We start from the raw sequence: 19470 nt of genomic DNA, 5'->3' as shown, positions 1-19470 counted from the left end.
AAAAGAAAAGCGAGAGAAACAGCAATTCAACAACAGCAATGTCTTTATGGGTTCTGCGCAGCCCCGGAACCCATCAGGAACATCAGCTGTATATAAGTCATGTTTTGTAGAGTAAGTGGCAGGGTCTGCACAACATCACTAAGCTACGAACTAGCCAATCTCATTATGGTTTAGTGTGATGTATGAACCCGATCGGTATGTCAGGTGGGCTGTTTAGCAACTCAGTTGTCAGCCTGCTGGCAGTATGAATTTACTAACTCTTGTCCTTTCTTTGTGTTCTGTGTGTGCATGGTACGTCTGCACAGGCTGGCGCTAACATAGACACCTGTTCTCAGGACCAGAGGACTCCCCTTATGGAAGCAGCAGAGAATAACCATCTGGAAACTGTGAAATACCTCATTAAGGCTGGAGCATTGGTAGACCCCAAGGTAACTCTTTGTTTGTTTCCTTAAACTCGGTTTCTTGGATGAACCACAATGGGTGCGAACCCTGGTTTGCAAACCACGAATGGTGCATTCGCATAACCTGCCAAGCAAAACACTTTTCAGCTTAGCGTCAAGCGGGAACTCCATCTGAGAGCAGTTGGGTTGGAGACAGTGCTGTTGCACAGCTGTTAATGCAGCAGTTCAGCACTAGATAACTCTCAAATGCTCCAGCAAAGGGGAGTTCAGTCTCCCTACAGGAAGCCCCATGTGGATAAGCTGCGTATTCCCTCTTATCCCAAGGTTTTGAGATTCAGCATTGACAGGCCATCATGAGATCTCAGCGCATCCCAAGGGGGAATATATGCACTCCTAAAACCTGCACGTGGCAGTCTCACAACTGAGGTGGTGCCAGGAAATTGGTTTGCAATGCTACCTGCCAACTGATAAACAGGTTGAATGTGATGAGAGTCTGGATATGAAGCCAATGCGTTTGAGGTGGCTTTGCAATGCCGTTTGATCCATTCACTCAGGAGCCTGGGTTTCGGTCCCTTGACTCTCAGGAATGGCATTAACAGCTTCCTAAGCAAGCTAACGTTAAAACAAAACAGGAAAACAAAAACAGAGCATTCCTTTTGCTTAGCAGAGCAGTGATGAAATCACTCGGCCAGCCATAGATTACCAGCCAAAAAATTACCTGCTCAAAATCCTTGGCTGAAAACCAAGAATCTTCTTTGCCCAAAAGCCACATACAGTATACTTGAGATCCCTGAATACCAGATTGGCCCATTAGAGAATATTAGCGATCAACGATTAAGAAAAGGTTACTTTTCTTTCAGACAAAACCAAAACCACAACTTCTTGATCTTGGCCGAGGTTAATTCATGTTGCATGTCAAATGAGGCTGGTTAAATGGTTATTCGGCTGTATTATTTTTTTCCTCGTAGTATGTTAATCGTCCTTGAAGGAGCAGCAGCCTTTTACAAAAGAGGCAGCCTGTGTGGGCTGATTTAATTGCTGCTGAGTAAGGATAACAGAGTACAGCCATGGAGGTCTCCCGTTACCAAAAGATGGAAGTGCCTTTCCTTGCAAGTTAGGGTGAATCCTTGACTCCCTTGGACTCAGGGGCAAGGATGGTGCTGCAGAGGGAGATGAGAGAAGGGACTTGAAGCCCTTCATGCTTCTGGGGGCAGGAGGACAGGTTTGGGAGACCCTTTCCTTCAGGATTGCACAACCCCAGGGCTGGATGCAGCCCCCCAAAGCTTGGGGTGCCTTTCTAAAGGTTGCACTTTTTCATCTGACAGCAGAGGAGATTGCTGGGGGAATAATCGTATGAACTGTGTTTAATTCAATTTAAGGACCAGATTTCCTTTTTGCGCTGCTCCCTGACATGGCCTCCTGTTTCTCCCAGACGCGTCACTCAAAAGCTCAAGAAAGCTGTGAGGTTCCCTACTTAGTCTTAGCACAAAATGTAGCAGGAAGAGAGATGGGCTGGAACCTTGCAGGGAGGATTTTTCCTTATTTTTTGGGTGCCTTCAAGTCAGTGTTGACTCCTGGCGATTGCCTGGACAACTTCATGCAGTTTTCTTGGCAAGATTTCGGAAGGGCTTTGCCCTTACCATCTTCCCAAGGCTAGGAGGGAATGACCGGCCCGAGGTCACCCAGCTGGCTTCGTGTCTAAGGCAGAACTCCCAGTCTCCCAGTTCTAGCCTGCTGTCTTAACCTCACAGAAACACCAACCTGTGGCTGCTATTCATTAACGGCCTGCCAAGGGGGCTACTTGGAAGCTGCAGAACTGGGAGGACAGGCAGGGAAGGGCTTATCGAAAACCTGGTAGACCACCAGATGTGGTGGTTGACCCACCTTGTCACACCATCAACGGAGTATGATTTTTCCTCACCTAATCCTCCTCCTGGCTCTGCTGACACCTCCCCCTGTTTTGGTTTAGGATGCTGAAGGATCCACCTGTTTGCACCTGGCGGCCAAGAAGGGCCATTACGACGTGGTGCAGTACCTCCTATCCAATGAACAAATGGACGTCAACTGTCAAGTAAGTTGCTTCCCTTCTGGGTCAGTTCCCTCCTGGGTGGGACAAGCATTTGCAGATACGTCTGGATGCACGCTTCTCTCTCAGTAGAACAGCCTTGTACCCTCTAGGTGGCTGGGGCTCTAGCCCTCCTAATCCTTTCCCATTGCCCAGTTTTCGGGAGCTGATGGGAGTCAGCCCAGAAGACTTTGCCTTAGCTATCCCTGCTCTGTGATCCAGCCAGAATTAATGAAGCCCACGCGCCGTCTCATCTCTTATGCTTACAGTTGCCTTGCAACAAAGGCAGTTCAGGTTGTTATGTGAGTCACCGAAAGGACATTTCTCCCCCTCTCCTTTTTTTTTTTTTTTTTGTTTGTCTGGCCTTCTCTAGGCCTTTCCACCAGAATCTGCACATGATGAAAATAGGCCGATGTGGTTGCAGGACAGGAATGGGCCAACCATGGTTTGCCCTCAACTCCCTAGCACCCCATTGGTGCTGAGTCCTTACAGAGTGGGCAGGGCTGAAAACATTGGGCTTGGAAGGGGCTGCCTGTATGCAGACCGGTTGCTGTGGGTGGCACAGCTCATCACCAAGCACCTATTTATCAGAAAGGTAATGATAGAGGGACGCCTCTTACTTTGGTCTTTTTTGCTTGGCCCATGAGTGTCCTTCTAAACAAAGACTTGGTGGGCAGTCACCCACCCTTTTGATTTCCTAAAAATGCCATCAGGGTCCACGTAGCCTCCTAAAGTCCTTGTAATTTTCCCCATACCATAATATTCCATTTCCAGGGTAGGCCCGGCCTTATTGGGATCATCGGCCTTGCTCCTCTCATTGGTCCTCAGAAATTTTCATAAAAACATCAAGACAGAGCATCAGCCCTGCCTGCCCTTGGCCTTCTATGCTTTGCTTGTATTCCAAGTTTTGTCCTGGAACTTCCATATGGACGAAGGCTTGAGGTTGGGGACCAGTAATGGTGTAGGTTCTGTGGAAACAGATAGGGAGAGATTGTGGGGAGGCTGGGCAAGGAAGGGAAGGGAGAGCAAACATAATCGAGGAATCGAGGGCAAATCTGCTGGCAGCTTATCTCATAAATGTCCACTTAGCCCACGTGAAAAGAAATCTGGGAAGAAACACTTCAGAGTATTCAAAGAGGCTGCTGTAATGAACTGGCTATCCACAAGGCTGGGAACTTCCAATTTTTCAAGATTGATTGTTACCCCAAACTAGCTTTAAAGGTCCATCCTGAAATCTGTGTACCCCATGCTTCCTTGGTCTTGTCCAACCACGGGACTTCAAAGTTTGGGGTCGGATTAAGTGGTATTCCATTGTTCCCAGGATGACGGAGGCTGGACGCCAATGATATGGGCTACGGAGTACAAACACGTGGAGCTGGTGAAGCTGCTGTTGGCCAAAGGCTCTGACATCAACATCCGAGATAATGTAAGTTGGGTGGGGCCGAAACCAATCATTTTAGTGACAGCCCAGCTTAGATGTAGAGAACCAGGCTGTCAGAGGGATCATGCAGGAGACAGCACTCCTTTTGTGCTGTTGCATTTCAGTGCTGGATCAGTTTAAAATTGAGAGAAGGGAGAAGATGAGGAGAAGGAAAGGTTCTCTTGATGTTATGCATGATCTCAGTCTAGCAGTAAGGCAGGGAAAAAAAGAGTGGCTGGTTTCCTCTTCTATAAAAGGACATTTTTCTCCTACCACCCCTTCTTTTCAAGACTTGGAGGGGTGGCCAGGCTGAACTTCAGAGGAAGCCAGCACCCAGAATCCCTAGACTCAAGAATAAATCTTTTCTCCGCCAAACGGATCAGCCCTTGTAAACTTGCAGGGCTTGAGAGAAAGAGAAGGAGCAGAATAAAGTGTTTAACGGCGGCCTGCCGGCAGCTTCTGGCCAGGGAGCCGCACTCACACGCGTTCTGCAGCTTCTTTCTTTCCGCCCTCCAAATCCGTCTGCGCTGGCCGCCCTAGAGGGATGTGTCATCTAGAGATCTCCAAGGGCTTTCCTACGCTCCTCCGATCCGGCTGCTCTGCTCCAACACCTTTCCCTCGGCGTCTGTGGCATTTCCCCGTGGAGGCACCCGGAGCGTGCTGTGGCTTGCAAACAAATGAATCATCAGTCCTTGGAAAGCGGGGGAGGGCAGTCCTTGGAAAGCGGGGGAGGGCTCGGGTCCTCCCCCCTTTTCAGGGAGCTTGGAGGTGACTGTTGCTTGGGAATCTCCCTGTTGGAAAGAAGCTGAACCATCTAGAGAAGGCAGCCCACAGACTCGGGAGGGGGGAGATCTTAAGAAGAGGGGGTGTTCCCCCAAGTGGCAGGCAGGCAGGCAGGCTGGATTGCCCCTTCCCTTCAACCTCCTCCAATATCTCTTTTCCAGGAGCAGAATATTTGTTTACACTGGGCTGCTTTCTCCGGGTGCGTCGACATTGCCGAGATTCTCCTGGCTGCTAAATGCGACTTGCACGCGGTGAACATTCATGGAGATTCTCCTTTGCACATTGCAGCCCGGGAGAACCGCTATGAGTGTGTCGTGTAAGTACAGAACTGGGGGTTCTCCTCCTCCCCCCCTTGTTTTCTTCTTCCCAGCATGCTGGGCACCAAAAAAAGGAAAAAGGAGAGGAGATGATTTTTCTCCCTTCTTCGGACCGCAAAGGAAGCCTGTGGCTTTCTTTGGCCCAGTCCCGCTTCTTAAATCAGCAGTGATCCTCGCTGGGGTGAGAAGAAAGATCCGGCTAAGCTTGCTCCTCTGGCCTTTCCACCGTGCCAGTTCCCAGGACTGACCTGGGGCTCCTTCAGAGGCAGGGTGTGAGCTCCAGCCGGACGGTGCTGAGCCCTGTCGCTTCTCTCTCAGTGACTCGGTCCTTTCCTTGCAGACTGTTTCTGTCCCGCGGCTCGGACGTCGCCCTGAAAAACAAGGAGGGCGAGACGCCGCTGCAGTGCTCGAGTCTCAACTCCCAAGTCTGGGTCACTTTGCAGATGAACAAGACACTGAAAGAATCCGCTCCAGAGAAACCCACCCAGGTGGAGAAGATATTGAGCAGGTGTGACAACCTGCCTTGAGTTTCAGGCCAACAAAGGCGCGCTGCCCGCTTGTCTCCCGTCCCCCAAATTTTGGAGAGAAGCCCCCGCCCTCTTAGGAGACGGGTGCGGGGCCGCTAGCTTTTCCACTCGAACCAGGGTAGGTGGGAATCTCCCATGAAAGGGGAATTTAAAAAGAACAGAGCAGGCAGGCTCTTTACCAATCTCCCCCAGCTGAAGAGCATCCATGGCCCACTTGGGCAGAGTCCCTCTGATTCATTGAACTCTTTAAAGAGCAGAGCCGCCTGCTCTCATCAGCAACCTCCGTGGGTCATCCCAGCGTTGGATTTTCAGCAACAGCTCCTGTGTCATATTTTGGGCTGATCGATTTGATGGGGGCGGGTGGGTGGGCTGGAAGCGAAGCAAAGCTTTGACGACCTGCAAGCATCTAGCTGGGGCCTGCCGACGAAAGGCAGCGAGCTCATTCTAGATCCTGGTTTTTGAAAACGTTGCCTTCGTAGGAGATCCTGTGCCTTGCTCAATTTGCTTTGGGGTGTAGGAGGCCGGCCCTGAAATGTTTGGGTCCCGCCCCCTTGCCTCAACCTGCTGAATGTGAACCAGGATGGGGCGGGCATCAGCTGCTGTTTCATCTGCTTTTCAGTAAAGCCAAGGGAGTTTTTTTTACCATCCCTTCTCTCTCCCTTGGCTGCGGTTTGGGGGAATCGCTGTTGCTAGACAGCAGTTGAGGGAGAGGAGTTGCCACAAGGAGTTGGGGGCAATAACGGGCTGATTTTGGGATCCGGACTGAGCGGCCCGAAGCCGCCTTTTCTGACTTTAGAATACGGCAAGCCGGCCCAGAGGGGAGCCTCCAGACACAAGGCGGTACGTGTTTCACCTATGGGCCTGCGCGGCTCCCTGCTTTTAAAGCCATTCTTTCTCTTCTCCCTGCTGTGACAGAGACATCGCCCGGGGTTATGAGCGAATCCCAATTCCGTGCATCAATTCTGTAGACAGCGAGCCGTGCCCTGTCAACTACAAATACATTTCCCAGAACTGCGTGACATCCCCCATGAACGTGGACAGGAACATCACTCATTTGCAGGTGCCAGACTGGTTGCCGTACTACGTGCCCTTCCTCTCCTCCTCCTTGCCAGTAGGAGTTCCCCGTTCACTAGAGCTGCGTGCACAAGTACAGCTGATGGGAGATGGCCAGCTATGTTTCCTCTGTTTCTTTCTCCTCCCAGCAGTCATGATAGAAATTAACACCCTCCGTGCTCCCTTCCTCCATCGCTGGGCTACAGGCCTGATGGATGTCCCTGGGCCACAGCTTCCATCATCCTTGACAGTTGAGTCTGATGGGAGCTGGAGTCAAGCAAAACAGGGGAGAGCCACAGTCCCTTCCTTGTGGTTGGTCCCCTGATTCGGAATTGTCTTGCTTGCAGGATTTGAATCTCCTGAATAAGGAGCGATGCCAGGACACCACTCTGAATGCTCAAATCCTTTGAAAGGATTTGCTTTCCTTCTGTGGGGCCTGCCCTAGAGCATAGTTTCTTGCTTTAAACCTGAGAAAGGCAGCAGTTAGGATCTGGAGGCCCCTTTCAAGAAACAAAAATCTGTAGGGAAGAGTCGCGCCAAGGAGGACATGATGGGAACACGCCAGATGAATGTGTTAAAGCGAATAAAGGCATTTGAAAAATGGCGGGCCATCAGAAATTAGATAAAGCAGGTAGTAGTCTTCTAAAAAGCAACTATAAAAAGAGGAAAAAAGTAAAATGATGGTATTATTAATGATAGTAATAACAAGCAATAATGGCTTATAGAGCTTCATAATCCACTGTGGGAATGGTAGACCTTGTCAGACCCATCTTCTCTAATAGTGGTTGCTCTGGCACAAAACTTTGCGACTTCCATTGAGTTTTTGTCTACATGTCGCTTAGTAGGAAAAGCAAGGTATCTGATTATGGCTACCTTGAGCATTTACGCATAAGCCGGGTGAGTAAGCAGGTTGCCCAGGAGTCATCTCAGAAGAACATGAGTGATTGACTCAACCTCTGCATCACGTTCTTGATGAAGGATGTGTGCAATCTCCCATCCCTTCCGAGGATAGGGACACAAATCTTATCCAGAATAAATGCCCTTCATCATCGTTGTTATTTCAGCCCTGGCCACTTGAATTAGAACTTTGTGGCCCAAAGGCCGTGTCATTTGCCTTTGGGTTAGCGTGGCCCCTGTATCCGAATTGCAGAGCCTCATAACAGCATCCTTGTTGAACGCACTCCAGTGACTCTGGTTCTTGTTTCTTTGCTTACAGTACTGTGTGTGCATAGATGACTGTTCCTCCAGTAAATGCATGTGTGGACAGCTTAGTATGCGCTGCTGGTATGACCGGGTGAGGATTTCATCTGGGGAGTTTTGGGGGCGACGGGGAAGGGGTTGCATGATTTCTCTCCCCTGATCTTCCAGCCCAGGTGCCCTGGAGCTCCTGTCTGGGTGGCAGTAAGTGGAGTACAGAACACAGGGTTAAATAGGGCTAAGTTCAGTTTGTTGTCCTGGAGACCGAATCTTGGAGAAGATTTGCGGGCAAGCATTCAGGCAGTTGAGTTGTGAGAAAGCAAGAAGAGAGAAGGAGCTGAGTTTTACCTTTGGTTTTTATTTTACCTGAAACGTTTGTGCTGTGGAGCCCTGATCTGATGGATCAACTGGGGGGAGGACGGGCCCCTCACTCCTGAGCATCTGCAGAATCGCAAATTGATCCTCTGCCACAATTTACGTTATTTGGCGAATGATGTAAATCGCTGCACGGCACGTAATTTGAATCATTTGCGTAAGGACATCTTCGCACAAATGATGTGAATCTCTGCGAATACATCAATGTAACCGCTTTGTTTAGTCTACTTTGGGGGCGATGGACTTGGGGAGGGGGGATGTCCAGGGAGGAATCAGGGCCATTGCATCTGAAGCCTACTAAAGGGGGTCCATGAAGTTGAAGTCCGACTATATTTGGCCTTGAGATGAAGGGGCAAAGGGCTTCATCAGTGCAGGGCCCAAACTGAGAATTCCCTTCTGTTGGGGACAGAATGCAACTCTCCTTGCCAACAGATGTACAACTAAAACCTCCCCTTTCTCCTGTGCAGGATGGACGGCTCCTGCCAGAATTCAACACAGCTGAGCCACCGCTAATCTTCGAGTGCAACCATGCCTGTTCCTGTTGGAGGACCTGCCGGAATCGGGTGGTGCAAAACGGCCTCCGGTGAGAAGTTAGGGTGTTCCTTAGGCAGCACGTGCAGCTTGGTAGGCCAGTATTAGGGTGGGGACGTGACTTCTACTTTGAAGATGAAAACGCGCTTTAGGTCTGCACAATCCCAGGAAAAGACCCATTAGAGTTAAGAAGTTGTAGGCAGCGGCCATGTGTAGGTCTCCACGCACTTCAAAGCAACTCTTTTCTTTCAAATCCAAACAGCTGCGCAGACCTAGTTATGAGAATAGATGAGGAGCCGGGATCAATGTCAGATCAACGTTTATGCAAGTGTGTCTGTGTGGATGCACCACTTCTGTAAGCCACAAGGTGCCCTAAAGCCTTTTAATCCCTTCCTTTGGTTTTTCAGTAGCTCCGTTTTGGCTATAAACCTTAGTACTTGGATTTGCACGTGCACATGGTTGTGCACGTGCGCGCACACACGCAGTAGATCCATGTAGCCAATACTGGTTTTGGCTGAATGGGGGGACGGGAAACGAATCACATTGTAACAGCAGATTTTGAAATTGTGAACAAAAGCCCACGGCCCTTTCTTGATTCACTGCAAGTGTTTGCAAAGCCAGGCAGAAGCTTTGAGTCAGCTGAGGAAAGGACACGGAGGGGCCACGTCAAGTCAAGGTTTGGAATCAGTCTTAGCATCTCACTCCAATTCTGGTCTCCAAAACTCCCCACAGAGATTTGGCTGAGGGCATCATCTGGCTTGAAATGAGTCCTGTAGAACGTGGCCAAGAAGAGCCGTGGAACTGGTTCTTTTATACATTATCCCACTTTCCTTTGGCTGGAAACCCCATACGTAGAAATCAAACTGACCATTTCTGTGACCAGAGTTAACACCCACTGGTATCACAGAACCTCATGGGGCTAACTCTGTGCTCTCTTCCAGGGCGAGGTTACAACTTTTCCGGACGAGGAAGATGGGCTGGGGCGTGAGGACGATGCAAGACATTCCGCTGGGAACCTTTGTGTGCGAGTGAGTGCTTTCTCTTTGAAACCATGGATGAGAGAGAGCAAGGAGGTGATGTTGGAGGGCAGATTTCTCCCTCTATTCAGGCTTTCTTAGGAGAACAAGCTGTCTTAACCATGTACAACCCACAAGCTCTCCCTGACTCTTCCAGATTTGTCCCCTCGATGGCTCATTTCCCAAAACGTACGAGTCTCGAGCCAAGCAGTGTATAGATTGATGCCTCTTGGCTACCTTCCTTGGGTTTCACCCAGACAGCTTGGGGTCAGCTGCCTGAACAGTTTTCAGCCAGATTTCAAAGCTTTCTGTGTGTAAACAATTTAGACCTCTGGAAAGGATAGTCTGACCCTAGCTTGGCAGTAAGATGGGGTAATTTTGATGGTTTCATTCAGGAGGTGGTGATGGTGCACTGGCTTAAAAAGGTCTTGGGCAGATGTGTGGAAAAGGGTCCCTCAATAGCTAATAACCTTCATGGCTCGAGGTGGAACCTCCATGGCTCCATTTCCCCCATGGGGGAAAGCTTTGGCCCTCTGCTTGTTCTTCGTGGCTTCATTCATTCATTCACTCATTCATTCAAGATTACCGCCCGTCTCACGATGAAGTGACTCTGGGTGGTTCACAATAAAACAACAAATAAATATGAATTAAAATACAATAAAAACAGTATAAAAATATAGTAAAAATACAATTTGGAGAACCTCTGAGAGGCCGCTGGGGTCAGCTCAGAGTTGCTTTGGTTGGATCCGCCAAGGTTTTCCTACTGTTCCCTCTCAAAAGGGAGGAATGTTTGAGGGTATCAGAGGCTCTTGTGAAAGAGAAAGATTAGGAATTAGAGTCAGAAAGCCTTCTTGGCAGCAGTGCATCCCCTCCTGCCCCCCGTGGACCTCTTTAAGTGGAGTTGTAGGTTAATCAAGTTGATGAAAAACAGTCTCTGCTTCAGTTCTTCACTGCAGTGCTTTATCTGAAGCCCTCCATGATAGGTAGCTTGCTCGTCCTGTTGCGAGGCTCAGGTCACGTGGGAACTGGCTGATGACACAAGTTCAATTGGGGGAAAGAGAAATAAAGCTCCTTGTCCCGTGAAAGTCCCACTGTGTGTTTTGCCACTCACCAACTGCCTGGAAAAGCTAATCCCCCAAAGCAACATTCAGGAAGACGTCAGCTGCTTTTGGCCAAGGGCAGTTGCAGCTCCTTCCAAGATGCAGTCCAGGGAATCTGAAGTTTCAATTGCAAGATAAAAACCTGAAGGTTGACTCTTAGTTGATTGGGCAGCGACCAGCTTCATCAAGACGCTTCTGAGGCCACAGTGATGGGTCAAGCAGTTAACTGTTCAGTGAGGAATGCTTTTTACTTGATCTTCAAAGCTGCCAAGATACTCGTCTCTTGTTTGAAGGTAGCTATGTAGAGTTTTTCCTTCTGGATTCCTCCATTGTCCAAATGCCAGAGGACAACCAAGTCAGATGACATCATCCCAGCCGAGGGTACAGGGGAATTCTGGAGGGTATTCTTGTTAGTTTTGCATTATTTTTATCCTGTTCTCCGGCTGGTTTGTGGTAAAACTACAAAATGGTGTGTTTGCCCTTAAATTTTTAAACAAAGTGCGCAAGCCCAACGGGAGCAAAGGCTGTTCCACACACTAAAAATGATTTGGGTTCTTTGAGAAGATCAGCTGGCACTGAAAAAAACACTGTGCGTGTGCCAAGCATGCAGCTCTCGAGTGAGGATTTGGCAGTCAGGATGCTGCTGTTTTAAAGCCCTTTGCTGGTCGCCCCTAGCCCTATTTCCCTTGTAGTTATATCCCTGTGTGAGATTGGTTTGCTCTGAGCAGTGCAGTCTTGAAGTATCATTAGATGTTCTGAGGCTTGAGCCGTGGCAGATGCTTCCCATAGGAAACCACCCATATGCCTGCCTGAATTGCTGAGCCCTCACAGCGGCTCAGGGAAGGCAACTAGAGGGGAGTCACAAAGGATGGCTGCTGTTCGTGCTGGATTCATGCTGGCTTGATGTCAAGGTCAACCAGGAGTTATGCATGCAAGGTTTACAAGGATTGTGTCTAGCAGGTCTGGATAAGATCATGGAAGGATACTGAGAATTCGAATATCAAGTGAGTGGACTCAGTGGTCCAGCTTAAGCGGAGGCAGCTTCCATCAAATAGTACCATCATGATGGGTTCGTAGCCCTGTGTCCTCTTGATGGGCTCCTCAGAGACTTCTTAAAGTCTCCCTTTGAGGTGCTTTGGACCATAACTCCCACAGATCTTTGCTCTTGGTCATTCTCTCTGTGGCTGATGGGACATGAACTTCAAAACCTGAAAAGCTCCAAGTAGTCTCTCTGCATTTCCCAATCATAGGAGCTTCCAGATGGGCGGACTTTAGCTCCCTGAATTCCCCAGCCAGCATGAGAATTTTGGGAATTGAAGTCCATGCATCTAGAAGTTGCTAAAATTGGGAGACCCTGCTTTACATCCTACTTTCTGATTAAAAATCATGTACTTAGTCCTCCGTGTACACAAACTTTTTTTGGTGCTGTTCTTCCAGATACGTTGGAGAGCTGATTTCTGACTCAGAAGCAAATGTACGTGAAGAAGATTGCTATCTTTTCGACCTTGGCAACAAGGTAAGGTTTTTTTTAATTGCTAAGGACTTCAAGGGCAAATAGAAGTGCTAAAATGAATCCTCCAGGGCCTCCCCTCTTTCCATCTTCCATTACACTGGGCAGAACAATCGTTGAGCTGGTGTGTGAAGCTCTTCTCGCCTTTTAAAAAGCAGAGTCCCGTGGCATGGGGGCAGAAAAGCTCAGAGGTTTGATAATGGGGTTTGGGTGAAGGGAACGTAAACAGACCAACCTTTTCAGGCTGCTGATTTAGAACAAGGCCAGTTTGATGGATGGTGAGAAGCAGGGAGCCCAAACCTGATTCTGTGAGGAAACAGAGCGGCATCTTGGAGAGCCAGATGACTCAACAAACCCTAATTTTTTTGCACGTAGGCGCCCTTGCTGGCAGTCATAGTTTTGGGCTCGGTTGCCATCCTGGTTGTGGAAAGTACGGAGGAGCATTTTTTGGTGACTGCATTTCAGTTCCTGCACACCTGCCCCACCATTGATCATTGGATAGGTCCACACGGGTTTCCGGTGGGCTTTTAGTAGAAGGGAAAACACAGTTAGGTCTCCAGAAAGAACAGAATGAGAAAATGCAAGGTGGTTGCCTTCAACAAAGATAAGGTTGAACTACTAAAGTTGTGTTCTTTTGTTTGTTTGGGGTAGTACATAGCTGCGGCTTTTTTCCGCCCTGCACAATTACATTGTCTGCTGCAGTCATAATGTGAAGGACAAGAACAGTACACTTTTCTCCACCTCGTCTAGCAGGAAGGCAGGGAATCTATAGCTAGCTTCATTGTCTTGAGTTGGGCAGCCTTATACGTTTGATTTATAAACAAGCAACAGTGGTTTTGCACTGTTATTTGCTATCCAAATTAAAAAAAAAAAAAAGCCCTCAAGAGGTGTTGGCAGGTCGAGAGACCAAAAAGTTCCCTTCGCTTCCATTGGAGGAGTCCACGTTGCTTCTTTCTCCCTGCCTCCTCCCCTCTTTTAAGTGGGTAATCTGATTTCCAAAGAAACGGGTGTCCTGCAGGGCCTGGATCTCATATGATTGGCCTTCAGGTTCAATAGCATGAGCGGGAAGAGAAGACGCCTGAAGGTTTGAGTTTAAGGAACATGAAGATTGCCATCCCAGCTGCCCAGAGAAGCTCCGCATAGGATTCTTCTTGTTGTTACTGAGCGTGTGAAGAAGAATTGCCTAGGTGTACTCAACCAACTCACGTACTATAAGGACAATTCACGGTGGGCTGTCTTTAGCAGTTCTCCCCATCTATCACAACTTCCTCCAAACTTACACCTTCCAGATGCATTGGACCTCAACTCCCACAATCCCCAGCTAGGAAGGCAACCTTCTTGTCAATCGGGGTGATTGGTGGCATGGCCCAGCGCCCCTGTGGATGCCAAGTTGGGGGGTGGGCTGGTCTAGCTCATGACAGATCCGAGATGTTGGTGGTACGCAGTTGAGTTCCTGAAATGAATAGCTGCTTTATTATTATTGCTGTTAGTTTATTTTATAAAATGTGTAGGCCACTTCAGCCTAAAAACGTGTAAGCAGCCTATAAGTTGTAGAATAGGATTGCTTCTTTGGTTCATTAGATTATCTTTCCAAAAAAATAGGAGTAGGCAGCTAATGGAAACTCACTGGGGGACTTTGGATCAGTCATTCTCACTCCAACATAACCCGCTGGATTATTGTGGTGGAGAAAAATTGGAGGAGAGAGTGCGTTATACATTGCCCCGAGGAAACTCGGGGTATAAAATAAAAATAAAAAGAAATTAATGGGGGTCTGGGGGATTAGAGTCTGGCCAAAGCAGTCGGGCCAACGTAAGGAAATGAAGGCAGAGCAGGAGAAAGGATCCAGGTCATAATAAAAGACCACGAAAAGATAAAAACACAATTTCGCATTTTCAAAATGTTTACCTGCATCAAAGCAGCCAAAAAAAAAGGGGGGGGGCAGTTCTAAACTGACACAATGCAATTTCACAGGATAAAATATAAACTGCTGTTTGATCCTGCTTGCTTTGATTGTGTTCTGAACTCATTCGGACAGATTGCTATGAAGAGATGGGGTGTAAGTGAGCAAACAGCAGCAATAGCAAATGGGGTTTTTCACAAGGTGGAATGCTTTTGCCCAGGGCACCAGCCCCCACCAGCCATTCCTTTACTGAACCTCTTTGCCACGAGCCTAAAGGACATAATATTATTTCCAAGATTGCTTTAAAGTACGAATTATTTTGCTCATATCCAGCCAGAAGTGGGGTTCTTGGTTATTGTATGAGGGTGGCATGATTTAAAATGCCATGGCCTCTGGAATGAGCCCCCCCCCCCCGAGATCTGGGTGGCTCCCACCCTGTTGGTGTTCAGAAGGGCCTTAAAAACCTGGCTGTTCTCCCAGGTCTTCGGCTAGGTTGGCTGGTGGCCCTTCTGCTGGATGTGAGATGGTGCCCATATCTCTCCTCCTCCTCCTCCTCCTCCTCCTTCCCCACATCTTCTCCTTCTCCTTCTCCATATCTCTCCTCCTCCTTCTCCTTCTCCTTCTCCTTCTCCTTCTCCTTCTTCTCCTCCTCCTCCTCCTCCTCCTCCTCCTCCTCCCATCTCTCCTTCTCCTCCTCCCCCATATCTCTCCTCCTCCTCCTCCTTCTCCTTCCCCACATCTCTCCTCCTCCTCCCCCTCCTCCTCCTTCTCCTCCTCCTTCTCCTTCTCCTTCTCCTCCAGCTTCTGTTCTAATTTGGTTTTATTGTTTGTAGCTTCTTCTTACATTCTTCTTATATTGTCTGGTGCATTGTTTGGAGTCAGGCGGCCTCAGATCCAGTCATAAATAAATAACGCGACAACGCAAAGTGCTTGAAAGTCATCAGCAACGCTTTTCCCATTGTTCCGTATCCCCCTCCCGTTTTTCCAGGACCGGGATGTCTACTGCATCGATGCTCGCTTCTACGGCAACGTCAGCCGCTTCATCAACCACTTTTGCGAACCTAATCTCATTGCCGTGCGAGTCTTCATGTCCCACCAGGATCTGCGCTTCCCCAGAATTGCCTTCTTCAGCAGCAGACACATACAGGCGGGAGAAGAAATCGGGTATGTCTTGCCCCGGCAGCGGAGGTGGAGACGGAGACCGAGGGGGCGGAAGGAGGAAAGGCCGGTGGGCGCAAAACCTCGTAGCCACCTTTCGGATTTCCCTCCTGAACGTGGTGCCTTAATTCGGGGAAGCTGGTTCAGAGGCGCCTGCTGTAGGAGCAGCCCATCCGTTGTTGGATCTCCCCCTTCTCCCATCGCTTCTCAGAAAGAAAAGCTTGCCCTGGTTTGGCTGGGCCTCATCTCACGTTTAATCACCAGCCCTCCCAAAAAAGTGGGGGCCAAAAATGGGGGAGGAAGGAAGCATGCCCCCAGTAGCCAAAACGTTGCTCCCACTTGCCTTTGCTTTCCTTTACCAGCCACAGGAGGCGAAGGAAAGGGAACGGGGCAGGTCAGCTTTGGAGCAGGCCGGCCTCGGTGGTCCCTTTCCGGTTGGGGTCGCCTTGCCTGCACGCGGCCAGGACAGGGCAGCCCAGCCCTAGGCCGGGCCCGCCGGTTGCTTTCCCAGGAAGGGACGCCCGACGCCAGCCGGAGGGAGCCCCCGAGTAAGCAGGCCTCTGTTTCCGCAGGTTCGACTACGGCGAGAGGTTCTGGAACATCAAGGCCAAGTATTTCAGCTGTCTCTGCAGCTCGCCGAAATGCAGGCACTCCAGTGCCGTCCTGGCTCAGCGGCAGGCCAGCGCTGCCTCCTTTCAGGAGGCCCCAGAGAACAGACTCCCCGACACCAGTTCGGCAGCCTTGGCGTCCCCCCCTGCCTTTGGAGGGCTTCCCTGAAGAGCCCGTCCCCACCCAAGCCAAGGCCAAGCCACCGGTGGCGTGACGGTGATGGTTTTCCTTTGTTTTGTTCTGCCCTCTCCCTTTCCAGCAAGGCCAAACCCTCCGGCGCGTCCGCCATAATGGTTCCCCGGGGCGTGGATGGCGGCGTCGCGCCCGGCCTCCCTCCGCTCTCGCGGCGTGGCAGAGGGACGGTGGCCTCGACCTTGCCGAGCTCCGGGGGGAGGGTGGCGGCGGAAGGAGACTTTCTCTCCCACCCCCCCAGCCTCTCTTAATGTGATAAGTGTTCTCCAAGCCCCATTCCCCCGTTGGAAAGATGAACGTTTAAATGGATGGCTCGCACCAAGTCTTTCCCGTCGAGTGATAATAAAACTCTGAATACTTGATGGCGGTGAGTCTGCCTCCAAGTCAACACGCCCACCTTGGCACACTTCAGGGGTAGGTTTTACTTGCAGCCGAATCTTCCCTCCCTCCCACTCATTTGCTGGCTGCCCGCGGATTGAAACGGCAGCACCTTTGGAACAGAGGCCCACCAGAGACCGAATCCAGTAAATTCTTTGTTTGTCGCTCACTCCCCACCCTCCACCCCGATTCACCCAGGCCTGGTGGGCGTTCTTCCGGGACTTCTCCGTTATACACCAGTTCTTGGGTAGGTCATTCTTACTTTCCCCCCAAGTTTTTTGTTTTTTTGGAAATTTTATTTTATTGTTCCTTCCCTGCCTCTTCCACTATGTGTATAGGAAACTTGTTTTAAATGACACTAACTCCAAAAGAGAAAAGGAAACTTGGGGGGTGGGAGGGTCGGGAGGGGGGCACGGCATTCTTAAGAAAATTGGTATTCATAGAAACCCTTTTTTGGGCATTTCTTAAGTCGATGCTCCAGCGGGACAGCTCAAGGATCGCAGCATTCCTGTTTCCTGGGCCAGTTCTGTTCCTTTCTCCTTAAAAGCTACCCGTTCTGAGGCCGAAGTTGGATTGAACCGAGTTTATTTTTTATCATCTGGGGAGGTGGGGGGGGGGACAGGGCTGGGGTGTTGAATGGATGAGTCCCCTCCGACCCACCTAGTCCTCCTCACCCGAGCAACTACACGGTGCTGATTCTATTGTGATTTTTACTCACTACGTGAATATAAATTTTCAGTTGTATAATAAAAGGATTAAAAAAAAACAGAAAAGAAAAAAAAAAACAGACAGACAGACAAGAAAAAAAAGAACAAAGTGATTTTAGTATGAAATGCAGGGACAAAACCCCCAAAATCCTTTTTTAAAAAAAAATGTTGTAGTGAGCATCAATCGGTCATCACCTTTTGTGTGGTGACTAAACAGGTCATTTAATTTTTTTTTTTCATATATCTTTCAATACTGTAATTAGTGCAGTATCAGATATCCTCTGGTGCATCTCTTCTAAACCGTTCATATTGCCGGGTGTTAATCCCCTCCCCTTTGTTTCGTTTTCTTTTCTGTTAAATGTTTGGACAGTTTTAAGGGGCACCATCTTTCGGCTCTGTCATTTCCTTGTTCTGTTTTCAATGAGATCAATAAAAAAAAAACAGTGCTTTAAAAAAAACTTGATTCATTGCTCGGCGTTGCCGGTCTTGAGTGGAATTCTTTGGAGCGGAAGTCCGAAGGGTCTGGGTGTGTGCAATGCCATTGTCGTAAATGATATTTAATATTCAAGTTTTCGGGTCAGGAAACCAGCGATTCGGGAACAAGAGGATCTGATTCGAAACAACTCAGCCTGTTTGACAGCAAAGCAATGAGCTGTGCTTTCAATAGTCTCTCTATTAGGGTTTGCCAATAATATGAAGGGGTGGACAATTCATAGACATAATCCAGGGTTTTATCATTTAAAATGATAAAATCCACACTGCACAAGGGTAAGTATTGGGCTGTTCTACTTCTCTATGAACAGATTCCAAAAAGTCAGGGTATGTTTTTCACTTGTCTTCCATGTCTGCTGATGGTGAAGGATTCAATTTGGCTGTGGAAGAATTGTTTTCTGGTTTTTAAGGTGATATTGGCCTAGTTTATACTGCTGGTAGAAAAGTTCATAAGAGAGGCTATAACTGATGACAAAAAGTAACCCACAACTCACCCCCTTTTGGGCTGTCAGTCAACTAGTCATTCCCACTGCCTCATTCCCCAGTTTGCGCATCTTCCCAGGAATGGCAGAGATTCCTCCTTTTGGCATAGCTGGTCCTGGTGAATAGCAGCTTCAGGCTGTTAACCAAGTTCACCCAGCTCCAATGGTTCATTGAGTTTTTAAACTACTTTTCTGACAACAGCTCTCCAAACACACACACAGCACGATGCATAAAATAGGTCCAACCGCAGCAGACTACAAAGCTGGCATGCAGGATCTCTTCTGCCTTGAAAGAATAGCAACCAATGTGTTGGGGGCCATAACTTCAGAAGTCTTGACTGGCACTCATTTCTCCAGGCGCCTGAGCCTTTGAAATGGGGATGTCCAATTCCGAGTGCCACATTTTCAGGAAGACATGGCAAACCAGAATGCGTTTGGTGAAGAGTGGAACAGATGAGGCTTGAAGGAAGGTGCTGTGCAAGTGAATGAATTTTCAGCTTGGAGAAGAGAAAGTTTAAGGGGAAGCCTTGCAGTAGCTGTCAACTAACTAAAGGACTGTCGCGTAGGGAGTGACTCAAACTTCTTTGCCATCTCTAGAAAGCAGGAGAACCACCAGTGGATGGAAATAGAAGACAGATTTTGATTGAACATTGGGGAAGCAGTGAGAGCCTCAAGAAGTTCTAGAAGTATTGAAAAGAAGCTGAGGTGGCCATGTATCAGGGATTCTGTGTTTCCATTCTATGTAGAGTAGCAATTGTCTTTAAGGATACTTCCAGCTATTTAGAATTGTATGCATTTACTTAGAATGGTTTCTCCAAAAATCAATCCTTCCTTCCTTCCTTCCTTCCTTCCTTCCTTCCTTCCTTCCTTCCTTCCTTCCTTCCTTCCTTCCTTCCTTCCTTCCTTCCTTCCTTCCTTCCTTCCTTCCTTCCTTCCGCCTTGACAAGCTTGTGAACTATTTCACTTTATCTATTTTCAGCACAGCATGCTTAATCTCTCTCCGCCCCCACCCCCATCACCCTACTTCTCGCTAAGCTTCGAAAGTCCCACTTTTTGTCATCTTTTCTGTTTTGAGCAGGTACTTAAACCTGACAAAGGAAAAAGACTCGGTTTTCTCTGAGAGTATCAACATTCTTGCATTGGGGGACATCTTGGCTGTATCTGGCCAACTTTGGCTGGTTTCAAAACCCTAAGCAGGGTTGGGTTTGGTTAGGATTTGGAAGAGAGTCCACCCTCAAAAATGCCAGGACTAGGTT

At 48.8% G+C, this 19470-nt stretch overlaps 1 protein-coding gene across 8 annotated transcripts in view; it reads left to right on the top strand.

Annotated features, from left to right (window-relative positions):
* EHMT1 (euchromatic histone lysine methyltransferase 1) overlaps positions 1-17477 on the top strand; it is an 85760-nt gene extending 68283 nt beyond the window's left edge. For 7 of the 8 annotated variants that reach the window (XM_088146961.1, XM_088146962.1, XM_088146963.1 and 4 more), the window contains 12 exons: positions 306-428; positions 2371-2472; positions 3788-3892; positions 4831-4985; positions 5327-5494; positions 6429-6573; positions 7783-7860; positions 8606-8721; positions 9611-9697; positions 12223-12301; positions 15185-15360; positions 15927-17477. In XM_088146961.1, the coding sequence (XP_088003087.1) occupies positions 306-428; positions 2371-2472; positions 3788-3892; positions 4831-4985; positions 5327-5494; positions 6429-6573; positions 7783-7860; positions 8606-8721; positions 9611-9697; positions 12223-12301; positions 15185-15360; positions 15927-16131 (1539 nt within the window). In that variant the 3' untranslated portion in view covers positions 16132-17477. The remainder of the gene's footprint in view (positions 1-305; positions 429-2370; positions 2473-3787; positions 3893-4830; positions 4986-5326; positions 5495-6428; positions 6574-7782; positions 7861-8605; positions 8722-9610; positions 9698-12222; positions 12302-15184; positions 15361-15926) is intronic. The other variant, XM_088146960.1, reaches the window with a different exon arrangement.
* The last annotated feature ends 1993 nt before the right edge of the window (positions 17478-19470 follow it).

This window comes from Python bivittatus, unplaced genomic scaffold, assembly GCF_059951505.1.
Source record: "Python bivittatus isolate LINGU-HERP-01145 unplaced genomic scaffold, Pbiv_v1 ctg000160_np1212, whole genome shotgun sequence".
NCBI classification, from domain to species: Eukaryota; Metazoa; Chordata; class Lepidosauria; order Squamata; family Pythonidae; genus Python; species Python bivittatus.
This window is presented reverse-complemented; position numbering and strand designations above follow the sequence as displayed.